This window comes from Grus americana, chromosome 19 (assembly GCF_028858705.1).
Source record: "Grus americana isolate bGruAme1 chromosome 19, bGruAme1.mat, whole genome shotgun sequence".
Classification (NCBI taxonomy): Eukaryota; Metazoa; Chordata; class Aves; order Gruiformes; family Gruidae; genus Grus; species Grus americana.
In genome coordinates this window covers 4,212,382-4,235,293 of record NC_072870.1, presented here as the reverse complement: position 1 = coordinate 4,235,293, position 22,912 = coordinate 4,212,382, and the positions used below count along the sequence as shown (strand labels likewise).

General features: G+C 37.7%; 1 protein-coding gene across 5 annotated transcripts in view; it reads right to left on the bottom strand.

Annotated features, from left to right (window-relative positions):
- Window positions 1–22,912, bottom strand: part of NCOR1 (nuclear receptor corepressor 1) — a 74,121-nt gene that overhangs the window by 16,119 nt on the left and 35,090 nt on the right. For all 5 annotated transcript variants that reach the window (XM_054847863.1, XM_054847864.1, XM_054847866.1 and 2 more), the window contains 15 exons: window positions 16,305–16,435; window positions 15,032–15,249; window positions 13,167–13,229; window positions 12,360–12,499; window positions 11,506–11,632; window positions 9,497–10,052; window positions 7,552–7,681; window positions 7,057–7,252; window positions 4,314–4,487; window positions 3,437–3,597; window positions 2,924–3,044; window positions 2,723–2,824; window positions 2,139–2,236; window positions 1,158–1,326; window positions 473–613 (listed from right to left, as the gene is read on the bottom strand). In XM_054847863.1, coding sequence (XP_054703838.1) covers window positions 473–613; window positions 1,158–1,326; window positions 2,139–2,236; window positions 2,723–2,824; window positions 2,924–3,044; window positions 3,437–3,597; window positions 4,314–4,487; window positions 7,057–7,252; window positions 7,552–7,681; window positions 9,497–10,052; window positions 11,506–11,632; window positions 12,360–12,499; window positions 13,167–13,229; window positions 15,032–15,249; window positions 16,305–16,435 — 2,527 coding nt within the window. The remainder of the gene's footprint in view (window positions 1–472; window positions 614–1,157; window positions 1,327–2,138; window positions 2,237–2,722; window positions 2,825–2,923; window positions 3,045–3,436; window positions 3,598–4,313; window positions 4,488–7,056; window positions 7,253–7,551; window positions 7,682–9,496; window positions 10,053–11,505; window positions 11,633–12,359; window positions 12,500–13,166; window positions 13,230–15,031; window positions 15,250–16,304; window positions 16,436–22,912) is intronic.

The window sequence follows — 22,912 nt, the reverse complement described above, 5'->3', positions numbered from 1 at the left end:
CTGTGCAAGTCTTCTGCTTGGTATAACTGAAGAGGTTTACTGCAGGAATGCAAAAAGATAACGCCACTGTGTTACCAGGCTACTGTGCCATAGCTGAGACCAATATTTAACTGAATGGCTGCGTCCAGGGAGTCCGCGCTAGTATGACCGAGTGTTGTTTGAGCTTTGCCCCAACCCGCTGGGACTGAACAGTCAGTTACATGTGTCAGATCTACTGAGAGGAGTAAGTGCTAACTGAACTACCTGCAGTTATGGTAACACACCAGCAAAACAAAAAGGAAAACTAGGATCTACTCCAGTTATGTTCCCAGCATGCTTTAATTGCAGTGGCTATTATGTGGATTTGGTTAGTAGTGTAAGATTTAAATCTATTTTCTCTCTTGTCTGCTCCATGAAATAACTCTAAATGCTCTTACATCAATACAAAAGGCTTGGATAAAACGCTAAACACCTTGGAAGCAGCTTGTTTTACCTTCCAGTGGTGCAGACACTGGAGACTCCCGCATTGACATTCCTTGCTTTATATTTCCTTCCATTGTGTCGTAGCTTCTCTTTAAACCAATGTCATGAGCAGTTCTTGGACTCCTTGTTCCTTCACGAACATTTTTAATAGCTGGCAAAATTTACAACAGCGTGATTAGGAAATGTGGACAATAAAAGACACAAGCATTACATTTAATGAGACCACAAGTCATTAATACTTTAACAACACGACTTCAATATAACATTGTAACATTAAATCTCAACCTTAAAAAGATCTTTTATGGCTTGTTAAAAAATATATTTGTTCAAACAGTTACTCATTTGTCAGTATTTCAATTGAAATTCAAAGTTAAATGATACATTTATTTTGATTTTAACACAGATAATTTTAAACTCGGTTGTTTAACCTTTCGAAATAAAAATATTCCATGACAAATTGGAAATAAATGACACAGAAATGAAAGAATTTAACTATATTTTAAATACATAGTACAGGAGACTCTTCAGAACATTGGCACAAAAACATATGCAGGGCAATACTTCTCCCAGAGGGCACCCCAGCAACTCAGGCTTATACCTATCCATTTGGAAGCAGATATACTTCAGCTCTGGATTATAAAAGCAGAACCTGCTGCAGCCTTAACTTTGATCAGGTAGAATATGCAAATACTCACTATCATAAGATAAAATATGCCCACTTTTGCCTTCATAAATAACATGGCCTTTGGCTGAAGCTTCCTCTCGGCACTTTTCTGGGCTGCTGTCTTCTGTAGCTAGCCGGGTGATAGTTCCCTTCAACAATGCATCAGCTGCTATGCCAGACTGGGACAGTGCTGGTGTACCCTGCATTTAAATCAATCCAATATAATTCAGAACATGTGTATTTATTTAAGAGAAGAGGTAGCAGTGAAGGGGAAGAAAAAAAAAAATCAAAAACAAAAAACCAAACCCCACAACATTTTCTAGGTCTAGAAAACCAATTACTTTATCAAGCAGTATGGCTTGGACTTCTGCCTCTATTATTACACATTTAATCTAAATATTAGTAAGATTATTTGTAGGCAATTTGCTACCTTTAAAAAAGAAGAATAGGGAGTACAATATTACAAAAGTATTTCATGACCTAGAACATTTACCCTATAATACCATTTTGGGGGAAGATAGCATATACTACATACTTAATGGTACCATTAGGTTTTATTTCTACCCAAAGTAATGAAATCTACCCTTCTCAGAGGAAAATAGTTACTACTGCTCTCTGTAAACTAGAGATCCCAAATCAATCCAAACAGTAGCATTTAAAAAATTATGACACAAAAGGGCTTAATTTACCTTTCTGGCTTTAAATAGCACCTGCACAAGACTAGTTACAGTTGATTTTAATATTTGAACTCAGGTGTGATGCTATTTTCATGGAAGTTGCTAATGGTGGTTTTATTTCAAAAGTTTAAAGACTCATATACATGAAGATGAAATCACGGTAATGCATGCTTCGTCAACAGTGGGATGTGACCACCTGATTGTATTAAAATTTCTTTTTTCGAGGCAGTTCCTACTCTGTGATATTATTTTACTTTTTCAGACATGCAAATACATTCATGGTGATAGTTTAAATATGCTGTTTTCTACAGCCTCCTCAGTAAGGAGAAAAATACCTGAGTTATGGAGCCTCTCAAAGAAGGAATGGTCTCAACCGAAACTTTATTGGTTGGAGTTCCTCGTGTTATACTTCCCTCCTGTATCGTTGTGGTACCTGATTTGAAATAATAAGACATCCTGATAAGTAAAAGAATAAAAAAGCAGTAGCTACTTTATTTATTAAAAACTCTAGTGAGAACTGTTAGTTTACAATAAAATACAGCATGCATTTGAGGCAGTTAAACTATTTCTTCTTTTAACATAGTCTTTTACAGACTAAAGGTCTTTTACAGCATGTGAAACCATTAATCCATGGTATTTAGTTTATTTTCTTTTGATGTATTTGGCTATTTCATGTGTATTTCTCTGCATATGCTCTAGTGAACAACTTAATTTTGAAACTGGCATGCCTTGAAACAAATGCTTTTAAATGAGACATGCAGACAAGAGGAGGTAGTTACAAATACACAAGCCTTGGAAAATAGGGAGCAGATTAATCATATAATACTTAAAAATAACACTTCAGCAGTTTGAGCTCTGGAAGTTAATTCTCAGTTTCCTCAGGCTGACAAAGCTTCTTAATCTGTATGACTTTCTTTACCTCGAACCACACTTTCATGTTGTGCCCTGACTAGGAGTCCCTCAGGTTGGGAATTCTGACTTCTGGGAGAGAATTCTTCTTGTTTGATATAGGGCAGGGAAGCTATTCAGAGAGAAAGAAAAAAAAAATTTTTTTTTTCTTCTTTAATTATGAGTCATTAAGTAGTCTATAGAAAACACACGTCAGCTTTTCTTTTCTTACCAGATTTGGCTGGCTCCTGCTGCCTTGGCAGCCCAAGAGATATAGAACCCACTGATGGCTTTGCAGTTTCTTGGGTGTAGGAAGCTTGACTATGGGATGTTAGGTAAGTGCCAGGTGTTCCCTGAAACAACAAATATATTATATGTTAATTCTTATTTCTGGAATGAAGATTCACATCTATGTTTAAAAGAGAATGCTAATAGTACTATGATCCTCTCTTACAGTACATCACTGCAAAGTACCAAAGTGCAGAATACCAGGAGTGGAGTGTCACTGTTAGTTTGGAGACACAGCTCACCTGAACTGGACATCCTCAACATGCTACTAAATGTAAATAACTGCAACATGTTCTATTTTATAAGGCACCAGTAATTCCTGGACTTTGAGAGGTGACATGTATAGGTCTTAAGTGTTAATGCTGTGTACACATAACCAAATACAAGATGTTGAAGGTTGGTGAAAGGGTAAAAAAAATTGATGTAAACACAGATTTTCAAATAGTAATTCTCTTACTTGTGAGATTGAGCCTCCCATGATGAAGGAAGGTTTTTCTGATGGCACGCTTGTTTTGGAGGATGGAATGAGTGGTGGTGGTGGTCTGGTGGGTCTGGTTGTTGGAAGGCGGACTCCTTCAGGTATATTGGTTATTACTTGGTGAGGTGCTGGCTGGAGAACTTAAGGGGAAAATTGTACATTAAGCATTACAGGCCGTTTCAGCTCTAATAGTTATTAGCGAGATAAGAACAGAAATAGCACAGTTCATCTGACAATTTCTGATGGGAATTGCCTCACAATACCCAAAAGCTATCTAGCTGTATTTACAACGCTGAAATTCACTATGTCTAAGTGTATGTTATACACAGACACTGAATGGAGAATATGTAACCTCGCATCAAAGTTCGAAAAGAAACAGTAAAAGCTGCACTGTACTTTTCAGTGTCTGCAATTCTAAGCTTTTACAAATAACAGCCCAGGGTACATTCAAGTTTTTTGTTTTTTCCTGTTTTTAAAGTTCTTATTCTTTAAATGGAATGCAAATGAGTCAAGTATAATCTAAGCTTCCCTGATTTTGTCTTTTCTTAGCATGACATTATACTCTGAAGGGAAAAGCAATAATCCAAGTTTCAGAATTAAGATTTGTCAGTTATTTCACTGTTTTATAAAATACGAGTTACGCAGCTGATGTGGCAATAAAGAACACAAATACAACCTCACTGGAGCTAGAAAAATACCAAGCACCTATTTACATGCACACAGAGAAAACAATCTATTTTCTTCTTTCGTTAATACACAAAGTGTTTAGAGAATAATTTGTTACTACATCAAGTCACGTAAGTCCAGCTTCCAATGGAAGACGACATATCGCTATGATACATGACAAAATATTTACCTGGTGGGACACTATAGCGAGCCGCATTCATATCAGGCTGGGGAGAGGCTTTATTGATTTCTCGTGGAGATAACCTGTATGGTGATGCTGACCTTGTTGTTGTATTTTGCACTTGTGCTTCCTGTTCTATTGCTCGCTTGACCTCAGCATAAGGCATATAGGCCACCGGTTTTCCTGTGAAGGTTAAAGTTATCAGAAAGAAAAGAACCCTGGATTAGAAATTAAAGTAAAAAAAAATCAGTTTAAAGCACAATTTTAACGAAGGGCCTACTCCAGTGTCAGATGTATTCATCAGGTACAAATGTTTCAATTAAAAAGTAATATTAAGGTACAGCTTAATTTAATATGTTCTTATGGCTATACTTGTATATCAAAAAAAACCCCCCAAAACTTTCTCATACTTTCTATATGTGAAAAACAATATCTGGATCCTTTAGGTCTAGTGTTGAAAAATACTTCATTTAAATAAGATTCCTTTCCCAATCCTATGCCTCAGCCAGGCTTACACGCAAGTTCAGCCATACTTACACGCCAGTCCCACCAGACAAAAAGCCTCCCTTGTTTGCTTGCCCAGTGAAGTTACAAATCAAATTTCAAATACCAGTACTGCCCATCAATGGTGTTAAAAGGGAAAATATATTTTTACTGAATTTAGAAAATTAAAAATCCAGTACTAGAACTTCACTTTTCCTTGGTATTAGACAATTTAAGTATTCAAAATTACGAGCCAGAACAAGTCTACTGCAGCTGTGAAATTATACTTTTAACCTCCGTAGTCAAAGATGGCACGAGTCATTCCATAATAGCTTTCTAAAGGATCTTTACTGTTTTATTTCATGGTAAAGTATTGTATAGGTTGTCACAAGCCAATTCAACAACAGACCCTTATTTTGACAAGATGTCCCACAACACATTGTTCTGATGTATGCAATGCAAGGCTTTTGAACAGCCTGTTTACCTTTTAAAGAGCCTGTCAACCACACAGCAGTTGATGGACAAGCTTCATGTGCACAGTACACCTTAGGAAGTAGCTGTTGTAATGATCTGATGACTTCTCAGCCCCTTCTAGTATTCAGATTAAGATGTCCAGGCTTGTAGAATCCATTTACATTAACCATGTTAGTTGGACTTGAGCAGTTTGGACTTGGAACAGTTTGACTTGACAATCTTAAAGGTCTTTTCCACCCTAAACGATTCTATGTTATCCCTCCCTCCCTGTCTGCCTCAATAACCACCTTGATTTTTACTGGCAGACACTTCACCCTAGAAGTTTCCCACACTTCATAATACTGTACTGCCAATGCCAAGAGTTATTCAGGTAGTATTTTAGTTAAATGGCACTTTTAAGCAACTCCAGACTTTCCACCTAAAGAAGCAACTTCCAGAAACCACAATCTTACCCTCTCCTCCAAATCTACAAGCTTGCTTCTCACTATTTTAACAGGCAAAAAAATGGTTTCATTTTTTTCATTTTACTTCGGTAAAAGTAATTAAGATGAAGCCTTTCCATAACATAATTTAAAATTGTTATGCATGTTAAATACAGAATACGTGAGTTTCAAAGAACATGATAGTTTGTGTTGCTAATACTGCGGAGACAACAGAAACAATGCACAAGGATATAAAATCTGAGAATGCAGAATTATGCATTTGTGATGATATCTCTAACATTGTAACATTGAGCACATTAATCTCACTCGGCTTATTTTCCCGTTACATTGTACGGTTTGTGGCCCTATTCCCTTTCTAGTAAAGAAAGCTGAGGTAAAAGTTACACAATTAGTACAGAACTGGGCCTCCTGTAGGATATGCTTTTCTTGCACACAGGGGAAAAAAGAAAAGGCAATCTTCTACTTTTAATTTGCAAGCTGGTGGTAGAATTAAAATAATTTCAGTTCAAAGAATGAAAATATAGCCAATATACACAGAGAGAAAGCATATTTTGAGTGTCTAATGAAAGCTAATAAATGCATCCTTTGGCTCTTACACAGCAATCTGGATGATGTAACATACACACTCTCCATCTGAATCACTTTCCTGTAACCAGCAACGGTCACAGACATGCCCTTATTTAGTCACCCTGACAGGTTCTGTGAGCAGCTGTAGCCTTGTTCTGTACTCAAGGTCACACTAAGAGCCACATTCAGGAAAACACAGGTCCAGATCCCAGAGTTCAGTTCAAATCCTTCCTCCAAGTATCCTCTACATATACAAAAGTAACCAACCATCAGATTCCCAAGAGAAAGAACCTTTCACCACAGCCCTTCTGCAGACAGACAGGCTAAAGCATGACAGTTCTACCACACCTTTGTGCCCTACTCCAGGGCTCAGTGTTTTACTGCACTGGAGTATATACATGGACATTCCTCTTAATTGTGCTCATACTCCTCTACAATTCTCTCTCACCTTTACAATAAGCTTCTGAAAAGGGCTCCCCCAGAACATGCAGATATCTGGGAACTCTCACCTGCACACCTAATCTTTCTGAATCTCTCTCTGTAGGAACAATTCATTTTTGAATTTCATCCAAATGGAGCCCGTTTTTATGACTTATCTAAGAGGGCTACAAGGTAGTTCTCCCAACTGCAGCAAAATCTGTATGGTAGACAGGTTCCTTCAATCAAGTGCCATCGGAAAGCAATAATTAGTGGTACACTAAACTTTCACTCTGAAATGAGGCAGCAGCATAACAGGTGGACATAAAATGCGGGGTTATTTCCATGACAGATGTCAAAACGCCTACCTTCCCATTCAACATTAGGGCTCTTGGAAGTGCCACAAGGGCTTACAGCACTTCGATACTCCATATCCAGCTGCTCTTGCCTCTGGCGTTGCTCCTCCAGCAGCGCTGACTCATGCATTGCTTTAATGTGCCGTTGATACAGTGCATAACCGCTCACTGGTGCTCCAACAGGAACAGTACAGGGACTGCAAGAAACCTACAAGGAGGAGAAGGTATTAACATCAGGTACATTAATACAGGTACTTACTGAAGTAACTATCTTGCTCACCGCCTCCACTGCAGCGGCTGTAGTCTATGCATGAGTGTTTCAAATGGTCCACACCTGGTTTTAAGCTATTACTTGTGTATTTATTTGTACTTAACTTACTTTCCCCCTCAAAAGTATGATAACAAAGCAAACGATATATTTCTTCATTTATTTCACAATTTTTTGTCATTTCAGTGTTGTGACTAGCTTTAGGAACAACAGATACTCCTTCAAACGTCACTCCATACCATAGGTGGTATGACAGCAGCTCGGTGGTGAAGTTGTTGCAGGTCCATCTGTCCTTGCTTTATTGTGGATGATACCAGTATTGACCCAGTGGGATTTAACAGTGAGGGCTTTGACTCCCTGCTGAAGATACTGGAAAGAGAGATAGAAGGAAGGGAAAATATCACCAAAAGGACAAAGAGTAAACATCTCAAAAAAACTTACAGGCAAAAGTTTGCCTCTCAACTTCAAAAAAACCACCACATTTAACACACTGAACAAATAGCTAAAAAAAAAAAAAAATCAGAATCATGTTGTGTTTTGTCCCACAGCACATCTGGTAGAATAGGCAACAGATGCTGCTGTATATAAACACTATTTAGTCCACAGAAAATAAATAAACAGTAGCATAAAATAAACTACTGTCCCATGGAGAACTAAGATATTTGTGAAGTGCAAAGATGATGGCTGAAGAGGCAAGAAAGCGCAGTAACACCATCGACTGTGCTCTTCCAGAGAGCACACGCAGGACAATGATACTGGATACTTTTGACATTTAACATCTATCCTTGGTACTGCATGTATATTAAGACCACTGGGAAGGAGGGGGCATTGGGTCTGATGCTATGCTATGGTTACAAGGAATTACACCAGCAGAATACTAAAAGGACTTCAAACATCATCAGTGGTGTCAGACATCTCCCAAAGATATAATGGTTCCAAAGACGTGCAGCCTTGTCCAAGTTGCCAGGAAGCAGCATTTGCATGAAGACATTGTATGCTTTGGAGAAAGCTGTCATGCATTTCTCAGGATGCTTGCCCATTAATTTATGGATGCTGACCAGTAAGAGTAAGAAATACTTCCACTACTCTATTAATAATATAGCCTTGAAGAGACTCAGTTCTACTGATTGATATAACATGGTTCAATGACCATAACTGGCTATGGGACTTTAGAGGTTATACAAGCAAATAAACACGAAATGTTAAAAGGTATCTAAAATATCAGTGTTTTATGCCCCTAGATTTTTTTTTTTAAAAGTAAGTTTAATCTCCTACTAAAAGATATATTCAGGCTGTCAAATTCAAAGAGGTTTGGATACATTCTACTAAACTGAGTTTGAGAGAGTAAGAATCAATTAGAACAACTCCATCTCCAAATTTTTGGCTCTACATTCAAACAGTTTTTCACCAAAGGGAATGGAAAGCCCATGTACTATCCCACACTAACCAATCACAAAATAAAAAAAATTTCAAGTCTACTTCTGAATGTGTAGATTCATTCATAAATATTGTGTAAAAGCAACAAACTAACCAAACTAAAGAACTTCAGTACAGATCCAGTTACACAATCACTGCTGAGTTTCTTAGTGGATAGATGAGGGCATTTGGAAAATTCCCCACATTACTTAACTTTTTTTAGTTTTAGTTAGATACACACTGATTTTTAAATAGCTGTGTATCAGAAAGTCCTGCAGCAGCAAGATCTTCCTCTCCCCACCAGAAGTACCACAGAGCTACTCACCATGGAAACTCATGCCAGGAGCATCCTGAATCTCTTTTCTCGCTTTGGCAAATTTTCATTGTTTCAGTAAGCTGCTGTCCTTTCCAGATAATTGTTTAACACAATTCCCATTCTCTGAACAGATCCCAAATAGCTTGATTTCCCTCATTCTCTAGCTTTGCAGGTAGTTGTGCCAGTTTGCTACCTACCTAGTTAGTTTATCACCATGGAATTTTGCCTTACCCTGCCTTAGAAGACCCTTCTTTTGGCTTTTCATCAAAATTTTAAATCGCCATTCCCTCTGTTGCACTTCTAGAAGACTCTTCAGAAATTCTTTCCCTAGTAGGAACTCATAACAAAAATGTCGCTACCGATGACAGGTTTTGGATCACTGTTAAGTAAAATCACTTTTTAAGCAGCTTCTTAAAGATGGTAGTATTTGAATGCTAAACAATTAAACTCACCCTTGTCTGTCAGGTTCTCCATCAACTTCCTCATCAGCACTACAGGTGGCACTCGAATCATTATCTGAATGCGATTCTTGTCTTGCTGTATTAACTTGTTGTGACAGACTGTAATCCATTTCTTCTGGTTCTGACTTTTCCTTGGGTTTCTCCATATCTCTCTCTTTGGTATCACTCTCTATTTTCACTTGAATATTCTCTGGTAGCCTCATTTCAGTCTCTACAGGTTCTACTTTGGTATGCACTGGAAGAGTAATCACAGGCTTAGCTTCAACTGGATGGCTTCTACTGTCAACCTCCATAGGCTCTTCTGCCTCATTATTTATTTCTTCCTTAACCTGTGGCTCAGGGTTCTGACTTTCAGCTGTTGATACACTTTGGGATGTTAAGGAGGGAGACGTGCTGGTTGCAGGTTTAACGGTAGATTCTTGTTCTGCTGTTGCCTCAGTGGTCACTTTTGAAGCAGCAGTCTCAGATGGAGTTTCTTCACTTGGTTTAGCAGGTTCTGCTGGAGTTGGAGATGGAGCACTTTCTGTATCAGAACTATTTTCAGCACCTGGGGGTAGGGGGGTGGGGGGGAAGAGTTTTAGCATAAACGTTCAACATTAATGAAATCTAACTAGGCTTCGATTAACTGGTCCTTTAGAATAATCAGATATATGTCTGCTGTCCCAAAACACAAGACAATTGCCCTGAGGAATTGACTCACAAAGGGAGACTAACCAAAAATCAACAGATACAGGTTAAGGAGGGAGACTGGAATTACAGAAATAAGAATACTTAGCTAGCTCTTATCTTAGAGAGCGCCAGCCAAGTAAACTCTTGTGCATTTGTCAGAGACTTGGTACTTCCATATACGATGCAGCTTTATTACAGGATTAGAGTCAACATTCACAGTACCAAAGGCACAGCTTTAATGACTTAAATTAACATGTTTTAGAGGCATCACTGGCAGAAGTGGCAAAACACTGATTTTACATGAAAATCAGTCACATTTTATAAACATGTTGACTTGCAATTCTTGCTGTAAGTTAACAGGTCTAGTTTACTTCCTTTGTGAATCACTGTTATTTTCTTGAAAATGTCGTCTTTGCTCTCAGAAAGGTGTAAACAGCATCAACAACTGGGTTCCAATTAAAAGGTATTGACTCTTGCAATAAAGAACCTTCCTCCTCTTTTTAGCCTAGTTCGTGAACTCCAGTATGTTATAAATAGCTTCTAGATAAATAAAAACATTTATGAAAAACTATGGCAACATCTAGAACATAGATGTTATATTCAAGTCTTCTGATAAGAATCTTCATTCCTTAGAAGTAAATAAATATTTTAAGAATGTTTGTTAAACGAATGGATGCAATAAGGATCCATCAATTTTAAACTACCCATCTGTAAAACAACTAATTAATTTTGACTTATTATAGAAGCGGGCAATTTGCTGAATTACACACACATGTTGCAGCTTAAAACAAAACCAAAACAAAACCCAACCAAAACCCCTAATCCCCAACACTTAGCCATATTGTCTGATTCATCGTTTATGAATTCTATTGCTCACAGCTTCACAAAAGACTGGCCAAGACTGACTGATGTTGAGTGCCTCTAATTATTAGCAGTTGCAATCAACACATTTTAAAAAAAATCTAATACTTAAATTTGCTTGTCTGAAGCTTTACTGAGTCTATCAACTAGAAAAGGTTACATATCTTTGATTCAACTTGTTTCAACACACACAATTTTTTGACCAGGTGCTGTCAGTTTATCCTCTACAAGATAGCACAGTCAAAACATCTCAAAATACTAAGCAATAACATCTTAAGACTGCTCAATACTAAAAATGCTTTTTCTCGTCAAGAAACAACTAGTGAAGTGAGTTTCAATTGCTAAAATCTAACTGAAACAGTATTTGAGCAGTACATTATGAAGTGGAACACAGCTTTCTGAACATATAATTGGCACCAACCATACATCCCCTCCTGTGCATACACAAGTTTCCTTCCCAGAAAAGTTACCTTCACTGTCTTCTGGATTCTCTTCCTCGTTAGATGCTTCAATATCTTCATCCTCCTGAGCTGATACAGTTGAAGCTACACTCTCACACTGTGATACATCTCGCTCCTCACGGGGCCTTCGTGAAGACTGATAAAGACATGGCATTTACATTGTACTGAAAATTTGCAAGTATTATTTCTTTTTACATGCATTGTCATTTATCAATCTGAGGTTGAAATGAAAGAGAGAGATTCTCTGTTTAGCACAGACTCATTCACAAGGGCACGCTCTTCCAAATTCAGGCCAGCTTTTGCTGCTCCTGGCAAAAATAAGTTTGGGAACAAACCACTGTCTCAAGATTTACAACACAACTACTGCAGCAAACGTAAACGCTAATGCTCTTCACTTCAGTGAGAGAACACTGGGATAACACCGCAGTTCAGAGGATTCCCACACTCAGGATTCTACTTTAGATGCCCCAAAACTTTCAGTTCCTGGTATTCTACCAATTCTCTTGCTCAGTTTTGCAAGGTTAGTGCTTATTGTGCTTCAAGGTAACTGTTCTACAGCGACGACCTGAACTTCTATAGTTGTTGGTGTACTAATAAGGAATGTGGGTTTTAGAGCACTAAAGAATTCTTCAGGCTTCAGTGTTCTATCTGATAGAATTTTTTCCATTGCATTTTAAAGCAAGAACTGATTAGTATCACAGGTCAGTGAGCATCAGCTGCCTTTTCTAGGAGATTTATATCAGAACACGAGTACAAAAAGAAACAAGTGGTGATTGCAAAACAGTCTTAGTGAAGCGTGATGAATGACTTCAGAAAGATGCCAAGTTTTCCCCTGCAAAATGTTCGATGCCCACTGCACTTACCTTCTGTTTGTGCTGTTGGAGGAGGCTGTCCAGATTGTGTCTCCTTTTATAGTTGAAGTAGAAGTTCTTACACTGAGCTTCGCTTTTTGTCCCAACCATTTTGGCAATTGCTGCCCAGTTTCGTCCATGTTCCACTAGGCCTGTTCAAACATGTAAGAACCAATATTTACTATGATAAATAATTCAGCTATCCAAACCCAAATAAATGGAACAACAATGTCTATGGGAAGGTAAGATACAGAAGTACTGCTGTCCTTAGGAGAACTCTCACCATGACAATGTATTTGAGAACTACTTAAGGGGCAAAAAACCCCCTGTGTCAACTTCAATGTCTACTTATGAAGCCTTCAAACTTGACTCTCTGCTGTTGTTAATATGTAACACCTCTGCTAAAATATTGTTTTTATGCATAAAATTTACAGGCAACAGTATCTGCCAGATGAATACACAAGTTAGAAACTACAACACCTTTTCTATGAAAATAATGTTTTATACAAAAGGAATTCTTATAACTTATAAACACATTACTTTAAAAATTTACATATGACATACAGACTTCCATGGACCAAGTACAACATCAAACAGTTCTAAGCAGCCCATACGAAAAAAGTCAAAAAAGTGATTTTTGTCTGTTGAAGATGTTTGCCTTTTTTCTTTTCAGAAAAAAAACCAACAGCAAATTTGAAATTTTTCATTCAGTGTAGTGTTGCAAAAAATCACAGCACTCATATTCAGTAATTCAGTAAATTATTATAATTTTGTAAATACAAGTATTCAGAAGCAAGTCAAAAGCTTTACAAAGTTTACCTTTCTTAGCAACTTCCATTTCTTCTTCTGTCCAGCGGGATGTCTCCACAGGCTCTGCAGAAGCTGAAGGAGAAACAAAGACAGTGATCAGAGAAAAGACCAGGGTTCACTATTATGGCACCAGTCACACATCCCATAGTCAAGTCATCCTGTTACATTAAGGTTTGCTCAAGTCACTTGGGAAAGCTCTTCTTGTCAGTGGGAAGCTGTCAGTCTCCATTAAACCAAGTTAGAGATATAGTAGGAGCCACCACAATCTCAGCTGAGCAAACTGTTCAAAACTATTCTGCCTGCAAAACTATGATTAATTATCTGTCAGGGAAGACTTGTAAATAACTTAGATGTATTTATCACTAAAACTTTATTTAAGCTGTTGGTAATTACCATCGACTACTAAAAGCAGCAATCCAACATGCTATAAGCTAGTTCCATTTTATTTCACCGACTGCTGTGGAAAGGACTGAAATGGTTATTTATTGGTTAGTAGCTATCAAGAAATCTACTGGTTTTGCATTCACTGAGTCTCCTAGTGGACAAACAGAGTAAAATAAAAGAAACCAAAAAAACAGTAAGAAAAAACAAGCAGGAAACGAAGTATGATTCAATGCAAATTAATTCAATGCAAATTTCATTCAATTCTCTGGATTTGATATCATTCTGTTTAAATTCTGAATGGCATTAAGCTGCAACAGCATCCATTTCCTTTTGATAAAATCTGCCATTATGCATAGCATGCAAGATGGACCCTTCAACAACTTCCATTAACAAACACTACAAGTAGAACACTATAAAGTATCTCATCTGCTGAAAAGCTATTTTAGATTTTCCAGAAAACCTTGAAAAAAAAAAAAAAAGGACCCTTCAACAACTTCCATTAACAAACACTACAAGTAGAACACTATAAAGTATCTCATCTGCTGAAAAGCTATTTTAGATTTTCCAGAAAACCTTGAAAAAAAAAAAAGGTTTAAAAAAAAAAAACCCAAAGCAAAAAAAAATGTTGCCTTAGTCTAGCTGCTGACAAAACCCCACCATATCAACTGAGCAACAATGTCTATCACAATCTCTGATATTTACAGTTAAACAAGAAGTAATATGCCCGCTTACTCTGCTCTAAGATATGCAGAAAGTCTGAGCAACAAAAGAGTTGTTACAAATCCTAGAATAGCAGCTGCCTGTAACTACCCAGTTGAAGAGCCAGGAGCAACAAGATTTGCCACAGCAGAGCACTGTAAGAAAACAAAATGAAACAAAAACCTGCCCCACCATCCTGGATAATTATTTACTAGCCACAAGGTATTCTGTTTGCTAGTATTTCTGCACCACCACAAATTATGCCAGTCTTTTCAGAAATGCAGTCAGAGATAGCATAGTCTTTTCTAACCATACGTGCCAAGAAAGTAACATTTTATTTTAAAGAAGTCTCTTGACATATAATGCAGAAACAATAACAACAACTCAACAAGCTAGGATCTATTTCAGATTACAAAACTCCCCAAATTACTCAAATATCAGGCCTACTTATTTAACAATAACCTCTGTGAGTTACGGTCTGCAAGTCAATCTGTGTCATTTGGATCTCTACAGATCCATCATTAATCCTGCACAGAAGGAAAACGTAGTTATCTCAGAAAGGCTGAACTGCCTTGTTTTTCCCCACATGGTTCTAAGAGTCATCTGACTACGCATATACTATTCATGAAGTTACACTCGTGAAATTTAACAGCACCACGCAATTATAAGCAGGCCTAAGAATAAAGATGTAATACTAAAAAGAAAAAAGTGTGTGCACAGAGAACAGCCGTATGTCAGTGAAGAGCCTGACGAGCAGATGGGTCCCCAAGTGTCCTATAAACAAAACTCACAAGGTTCTGGTGGGGGTGGAAGGGGCGGTGGTGGTTCTTCAGTGGCTGCAGCTGCAGCAGCATTTGCTTGTGCAGCTTCATTTGTCATTGATCTGGTGATTCTGCCCTTACGACGACCTTGACTATTGGCAGTTTTTCGGCCCCTAGGAGTGGCCTGCTCCCTTTCCTCTGTTTCCTCTGGTGCAACTTCAGTTTTGTCCTTTTCTTTGGTATTCTCTCTGGGAATAGTTAAAATATAATTCAGTTACATTCGGATAGCCATTATGGGCAGATATGCCTGAATATGGATTAAAAACCCAACAGCAACAAAAAACAAACCACAAACAAAACTCCACAAACTCAAAAGATGCCTTTAGTGAAACACAACTCACTCACTGCCCACAATTTAGAGTTGCTAGAGAATAACATAGATACATGATATTATCAACTTCAAAGAAAATTAGAACACTGTGATAGAACATATGAAAAAACCCAAACCAACAAAATATAAAAATTACTACATGGGCAAAAAAATAATCCCATCGCTTTTTCCATCAGTGTCCTGGTTTTGGCTGGGATAGAGTTAATTTTCTTTCTAGTAGCTGGTAGAGTGCTGTAGTTTGGAATTAGTATGAAAATAATGTTGATCACACTAATGTTTTAGTTGTTGCTAAGCTGTCTTTACAATTAAGTCAAGGACTTTTCAGCTTCCCAGGCCCTGCCAGCGAGGAGGTGTGAGCCTTCTGCAGGGGGTACACAAGGAGCTGGGAGGGGACACAGCCAGGACCAATGGCCCAAACTAGCCAAGGGATATTCCATACCATATGACATCATGCTCCGTATATAAGCTGGGGGAAGTTGGCTGGGGAGGGCCATGGTTTGAGAACTAGCTGGGCACCAGTCAGTGGGTGGTGAGCAATTTGCTGTGCATCACTTGTTTTGTAGTCTTTTGTCATCATCATCATCATCATTCTCCTCCTTTTCTGTCCTATTAAAATGTTTTTATCTCAACTCACAAGTTTTACTTTTTTTCAATTCTCTCCCTCATCCCACTGTGGGGGACTGCATGGTTGTTTCAGCTGCTGGCTGGGTTAAACCACAACCACCAGTCTGATTAGTTCAGCAAGACAGAGAAATTGGTATGTTCAAAAAACTGTTTAATGGACAAAACCTAGCCTAAATAGGAAGTTTTCAGTCCAGATTTCGCTGTCAGGCTAATGTGAATTCTGTTCTGATCTTTGCCAAAAACCTGCAATCTAGAGCGAATTAATGCATTTTCAGTACATATACTTACTTAGATTCCTCCTTCTCATCCTTTTCCTCCTCATCTTTCTTTTCCTCCTCTTTTTTCTCTGCTTTTTCTGCTTTTTCCTCTTCTACCTTTTCTTCTACCTTTTCTTCTTGAGAAGGACGAGCAATCTGTTGCTGAAATGAAATGGGATTTACACATTATAACAGCTTGATCACACAAAGGTGCAGCAACTTGTCCTCAGAGCAGCAGAAACACTGATGCTGCCTTACCTCCCACTTGATAATATTTTAAGTTCTAGTCACTGCATACCGGTCAACATAACAGTAAAATGCCTCTACCAAACACTGTAACACCCATCTGCACCCTGAAATCATAACAAACATGACATTCCAGGCATTACCTCCCAGACTTAGAAGTCCCCTTTGCCTCAGAATGTGCAGTTTCTATATATAAAATACAGATATATTCTGTATATCCTCAGTACTTCTCAATTTATTTTCTCTTATGTTTCTCCTGGTTGGCTCCCTCATTCAGATATGGTATTTTGTCTTATAAATCTCATGGAAGGACAGGCTGTTTTTGCAGCATGAGCACAGAGGTGATAATGCACGCATATGTGTCAACAAACACATGCGCTGTTGTACGCCACACTAAAAATGAACAGCTACATTTTAAAAGTGCTTAGAGAAGTCTGACCAACATCTTGCGTAGTAATGGTATTGCTCCTGTCACATTTTATTTTTAACATTGTCCATTTTAAAACAGTGAAACCCAATAGCTCACAACTTGGAAGCAGAAGATCCCGTAGCATGAACATTATGACCAACTCTAAGCTACCTTCTCAAAACTGTTGTTAGTAATTAAGAAATATAATTGTTCAACAAATTGGGTCAGGAATTTTAGACTTACGTTTCCAGTGAATTTATGGAAGGAAAATTATAGCCTAGAATTTTTTTTTTTTTTTTTTTTTTAGAACTATAGTCTTTCCTGAGATTACAGTTTTACAAGCACATAAACACTGACAAACAACAAAGTAGTTACCATTACCCGCTATTATCCTAAGGAAAACAGCACAAACTACTATTTATGCATTTCCTGTTACGGGACTCTCACTCCTTATCTTTCAAAGCAAGCCAGATGAGTACTATATGCAAGGATATCTCATTTTAGAAAGCACGTAAATTTGATTTAAACTTTCCAGAAGATACAATCTGCTTTAAACAGAAATTAATGGAAGAAATTGCTGTTACTTAATGTGATCACATAGAATTACTAGCATGGTCCCTTACTGCTGCTAAATTTTTTTTGTTTTGTTTAAATTAAAAAAATGTAAGAAAAATTTGCATTGCTTTTGCTATTCCTTACCTCACACACACAAAAAAAATAAAATATCCTTGGCATTCTCTGACTTCACTGTTAGAGGTGGCCTAATATGAGACAAGTCAAGCCAACTATCCTGTGATGTTTTAAGAAAGCATTAGAAAAATTACACTGCTCATATAGAAGAAGAAAAAAAAGTATTAGGAAAGATCTATCAAATGTGGCTACAGAAAAGATAAACTTAAGTTTTAGTGTTATCCTCCCTAAATATATTTAGGGGCCTAAATATTGCTTTTTGCCATCCACAATGATATATCTGCACGTGCCCAAAACATCTCGCTTTCCAACACTGCCGAATTTCTGTCCACAGCTCGCCTGAAAATTCCTTCCTTTCCAGGTTAAAATAAGAAGCAGTAGTTGTCCGCCATGAAATAAATCACGTAACCCACTCCTCAAATTCCCAGAACCCCTACATGAAGCAAACGGCAAATGAATGAATTCTGATGGGCCTCAAAAGCCAGTAACCCACATCAAGCATCTAGAGGTTAATTCATAATGCCCATTCACACTGAAAAGTATCTGTAACAAGGTGATCTTCCTAGCACCACAGAAAAATCCAAGCCTTCTGTACTAGGCACCATACAGCAAGAATGAGAAAAGAGAGCCTGAGGCTGCAGGCGGGGTTATAGCGGGCAGAACTCCAGTTAAAGGTGAGGGGAGAGGGAAGAAGAGCGAGCTCTCTCCTCCTCTCTGAAAATACATAAATATATTTAAAATGCATGATTACAGTTTAAATTCTGCCTGAAATCAGTTATCATAAAAACTATGGAACGTAAGAAAGGGTGGGGAGTGAGATACGGCCGCGCAGAGGGAACCATTCACAGGAGTTTACACTGAAGGCACTTGAATGGGCTCAACAAACCACCTTGGTCAATAGAGTCCTCCATTCCGAACTGTGATACTTAGATGCTGTCCACTCACGTTTGGTGTGTGCAGAACCGAGTTGTTCCTTACTAGGCATTAGACTCTGCAAGTTAACTTCAAAAAGCAAAATATACGTAATATTTATATAACACTACCTTTCAAACAAATATGCAAAGGACACTTGGCAATTCATGGAAAGACAAGGACAGAGATCTCCAAGATTGCTGTTCTCAGACTTCAGTAACTCAGATTTTACAGGCCACTGAAAAATTCATCAAAATAGGCTTTTCTTTTCCACAGAGGAACCAACCTTCCTGTAAGTGTAGCAGCAGGTGTCACTGTTTCACTAACAAAATTGAGGCTGAAAACAGTCACAAAAAGGACTTGTTTTTGACATTTTATTAACGTGAACTGAAGCAGAAAACCCAAACACTAACCACTATCATCTTGCTGCAAATTATTAGCATTTAAGATGCTGGCATTACTTGGTTATGCAAAAACTTCCTTTAAGCAAGATGTCAGAGACATGCTAAAATAAATTATTTCCATCGTGCTAGATAGATTGGCCTCAAAAGGAGGGAGTTAAAAATTGCATTTTCAGAAGAAAAGGGAAAAAAACTAAAAAAAAAAAAAAAAAAAAAATCTGTATTTTACATATAATCTATTTACAAAACAGTTGCTGAAAACTCTCTGTTCTTTTTGCCTGGCTAACTTAACATCACACTTTGTAAATAACCAGATTCCTTATTTCACAGTGAATTTATTTAACATGCATAATCAATAGGTCAAGTGCAGGTTAAACACAAACCTTAAAACAGTTGAAGCCTCGGTCAGCGACGTACCTGCACATTCATCTGTTGATTAAAACTTTTACTATCCAGGCAAGGGGACGGGCTTTAATTCAGGGTACGATTCAAAAGGACAAAACCCACACCAGCACCGACATCACACAGCTCTTTAGCAGAGGCTGCCTGACCCAGCAACGTGTTTATTCCAGGAAATTGTGTCATTCTGCCACTTAAGCTGCCTACAGCAGAGTCGCCCATCTCACATACAACCTTCTAATCTCACCGGGGTCAGCTGAGGTAATCCCCACCGAGCTCGGCTTGATTGGCCGTTGCAGACATACAGCAAATTTCTGTCTAGTCAGATCACTGGACTGTACCACCTGCTGCGAAGGCACACGGCTCCACATTTGTGCTGAGCAGGCAGCCAGACCACAGAAACACCCCTCCTTACCAACTGCCACTTTACTACCAAATTTCAATGAACTTTACTCAGAGAGAACCTCCTTTCAATGGGTTATTTCTGGAATTCTCCATAACTGATGCAAAAGCATCTTGCAGCCATGCTTCTTCTTGCTCCTAATTTCAAAAGTCACCTTTGGTTTGAGACGTGCAGTTTAGGTAGCATTTTATAAAAAGTCCTTTCTAGACTTATTTGAGGACAAAAATGTATCAGAATTTAATAAGCCTTACATCTCTTATCCTGACGTGCCTTAACCTAGCATTCAGCTTCTCTAAAGTAAAAGTCTCCACACTGAAACTTGAGTCAAGTCGTACTCACTACATTCTCCGAAGGATTTCAACATCATTACCATGATTAATATCTTCTCCACTGCAATATTCCACTTGCTTGCCTTCTAATTTACAAAAATATATGAACTATTAAGAGTTTAAGCTGAAGCACCTGTTATTGGCATAAGCACATCTCAGAGCACATCATAAATCTTACATGACTTGTGTTTGCCAATCAGCAAGGAAGTTTCAGGTTGCTGCTCCAAGATATGAAAAATACCAGCTTCAAACAAAGCTGGGGTGTGGGAGGGAGAGGGGGATGAATTGCATTCTGCAGCCAGAAGGGAAAAATTCTGGCAAGCAAGGCAGTTCAACACTCTCAGGTTCTTTTTTTACTGGCTGTTATAGATGTTGCCAATTAATCATTAATAAAATTAAGAAATACAAATATGATTTTTAGTACCATGTAATTCCTTACTACAGCATTACTAAACATGCTAACTATAATTATCTCTGAATGTAAACCTCCAGAGATGGTAAAATTTCCCATTTAGAATGGTTAGAGTATTTCCTTGAGTTTGCAAGTATACCTCAACATTTTTCAGGCATCCTTAACACAGAGCACGCATCTGCTGTAGTACTTAATGTGGATCAACAACTAGCAATTAAGACCTACAACTCTGCTAAAATTCAAAGAGCAAGTAATTTGAGTTGAACTAACAAGGACAGCAGCTTCAGTGTGCCAACTCACGTATTTAGTTATTCACATATAAATCAGTATTCAGAGGAGCAGTTACAAAGTCAGGCTGAGCACCTTGGGTTTCCTTTTCCAGTGAGCTAAGTTCACAATCTATGCCCTTGTGTACAGGGCTGTAATGAAAATCTTTCAAGTTTATACGTATTATCCAAGGAAAGCAAACAATTTATGGATTGAGAAATCCATCCAAATTTTGAATTCTACCAGTTCCGATATTCTAAAGTTTAACAATGTTGAAAGACATTTAAATATACAGACATGATCTTCTGAATATCTCAAAATTTAGTGTCACATTGCATTACAGTTTGAGCCAATTCTGGCTCCTCACCTCTTAGAGCAGCTGCAGAAGAACAGCATATGGCAAAGATACTGCTCAACATGTGTGTATTTACTATGATCACACCAATTTCATTTTATACTGGAATATGAGCCACTTAAAATGGCAACATTATCTGTGTTTAGTATCCACAGTGATTCTCTACATTTTGGACAATCTTGTTTATTTCCACCTTCTTTTTATTTGCCATACCTCCATACTTTAATCAGAATCTTTCAGTATCACTAGTCACACAACAATACATTTTTTCCTATTAAAAAGCATTATTAGGTTTAGAAAGTCTAACAGACTTTCTGGCAAAATACAGGATATATCCAGTATTTTCTCCCATGACAGCAGTTCGCAATTAGCCAAAGTTGAAGCTCTGACTAAATCCTGTGCATAATGAAAATGACCTTATCCCAAGCAATCCATAATTTGTGGGGTACAGACAAGTCGGTCTTCTGTGACATGATCTCTTCTTTTAGAACACCAGACCATCATTTAAAAGGTTCAAGTACAACAGCACTGAGAAGCACAACACGATGACTGCATCTAGTGAACAGGATCAACTAATCAACTGAAGCTGTTTGCAGCAATTTTCTTTGATATAAAAAATACGTTTTCTGGGACTCTCAGAAAACTTACATTATTTGAAAAGAGGATTCACATATCCTGAAGTGTAATATTGACTTAATTTGCTGCTTTGCAGTTCAGTACAGATTTGTGCAGTCACAATAAGCCTCAACAATTTTCTCTTTAGTATCACTGCTGAGATATGACTAAATCCAATAACCCACAACTCTTCAGATTTTAAGGTCTGTGGATTTCTAAAACCTTGAATTTGAGAGGACCCTCCTCTCCCGCCCCCATCAAGCTTCAGTTCCAACAAAGCACTGCGTATTTCTTCAGCACATCGTATCTATACCGCTTTCCAGCCGATAAACTAATTTCAAGGATACAGACTCAAAATACCTGCAGGCTTGGTTGTTACATCTAGTGCTCTGTTCATGTACTTTATTTCATATATGACCTTCTTTCCTAACCTCGTCACTGACATATCTTTCATTCTATTTTCTGTACCTCCTAAATACCTGATAGATGCAAGGGGAAACTAGAATGGGAAGAGCAGGGAACATGTTCAGTGAATACACAGCACTCCTCCTGCTTTCTTTAAAAAAAAATCTCCAAAGTTTCTTAATATTTTTTGTTGTTGTTGTTTTCCAATATCTACATTAACTCTAGTAGCCTAGCAAATGTATTTATAAGATTTTTGTACACAATATGCTGTTATTTTCCCCTCCAAAGACTCCAAAAATTCCAAAAGAAAACTTCCTGAATCAGCAGAATTTTTTATTTGCATGCATTAAATTGGTCTCTTTCTTCTTGCTATTAAGTTCCAGTTTGACTTTGAGCCTGACCACCAAATAAAGATCACTATTAATTTCTGCTTTTTGACAAACGTTGACATTATGAAGTGATTATGTATTTTCCACTGCAAGTCACATGCTAAACCTAACTTCTGTTGGCTCCACCATAAGATTTAATGATGGATTTGACTTCAATGTCTATGGCTGGGTCCTCAACTAAACCGAATTGTCATATAAAAAAAAAAAAGTCACAAATGTGCAAAGGAAGATATTCCACAGAACTAAAACCAAACTAACCAAGAACACCCTTGAGGTCAAGATTGCTTTAATTTAAAACAGGTAAAAATGCAGTAAAGAAAAAATAATTACTGTTCTTCCTGCTCCCCCCCCAGATAGTAAGACAGTTGTAAATATGAAACAATAAAATAACAATATCCAAGTGATTA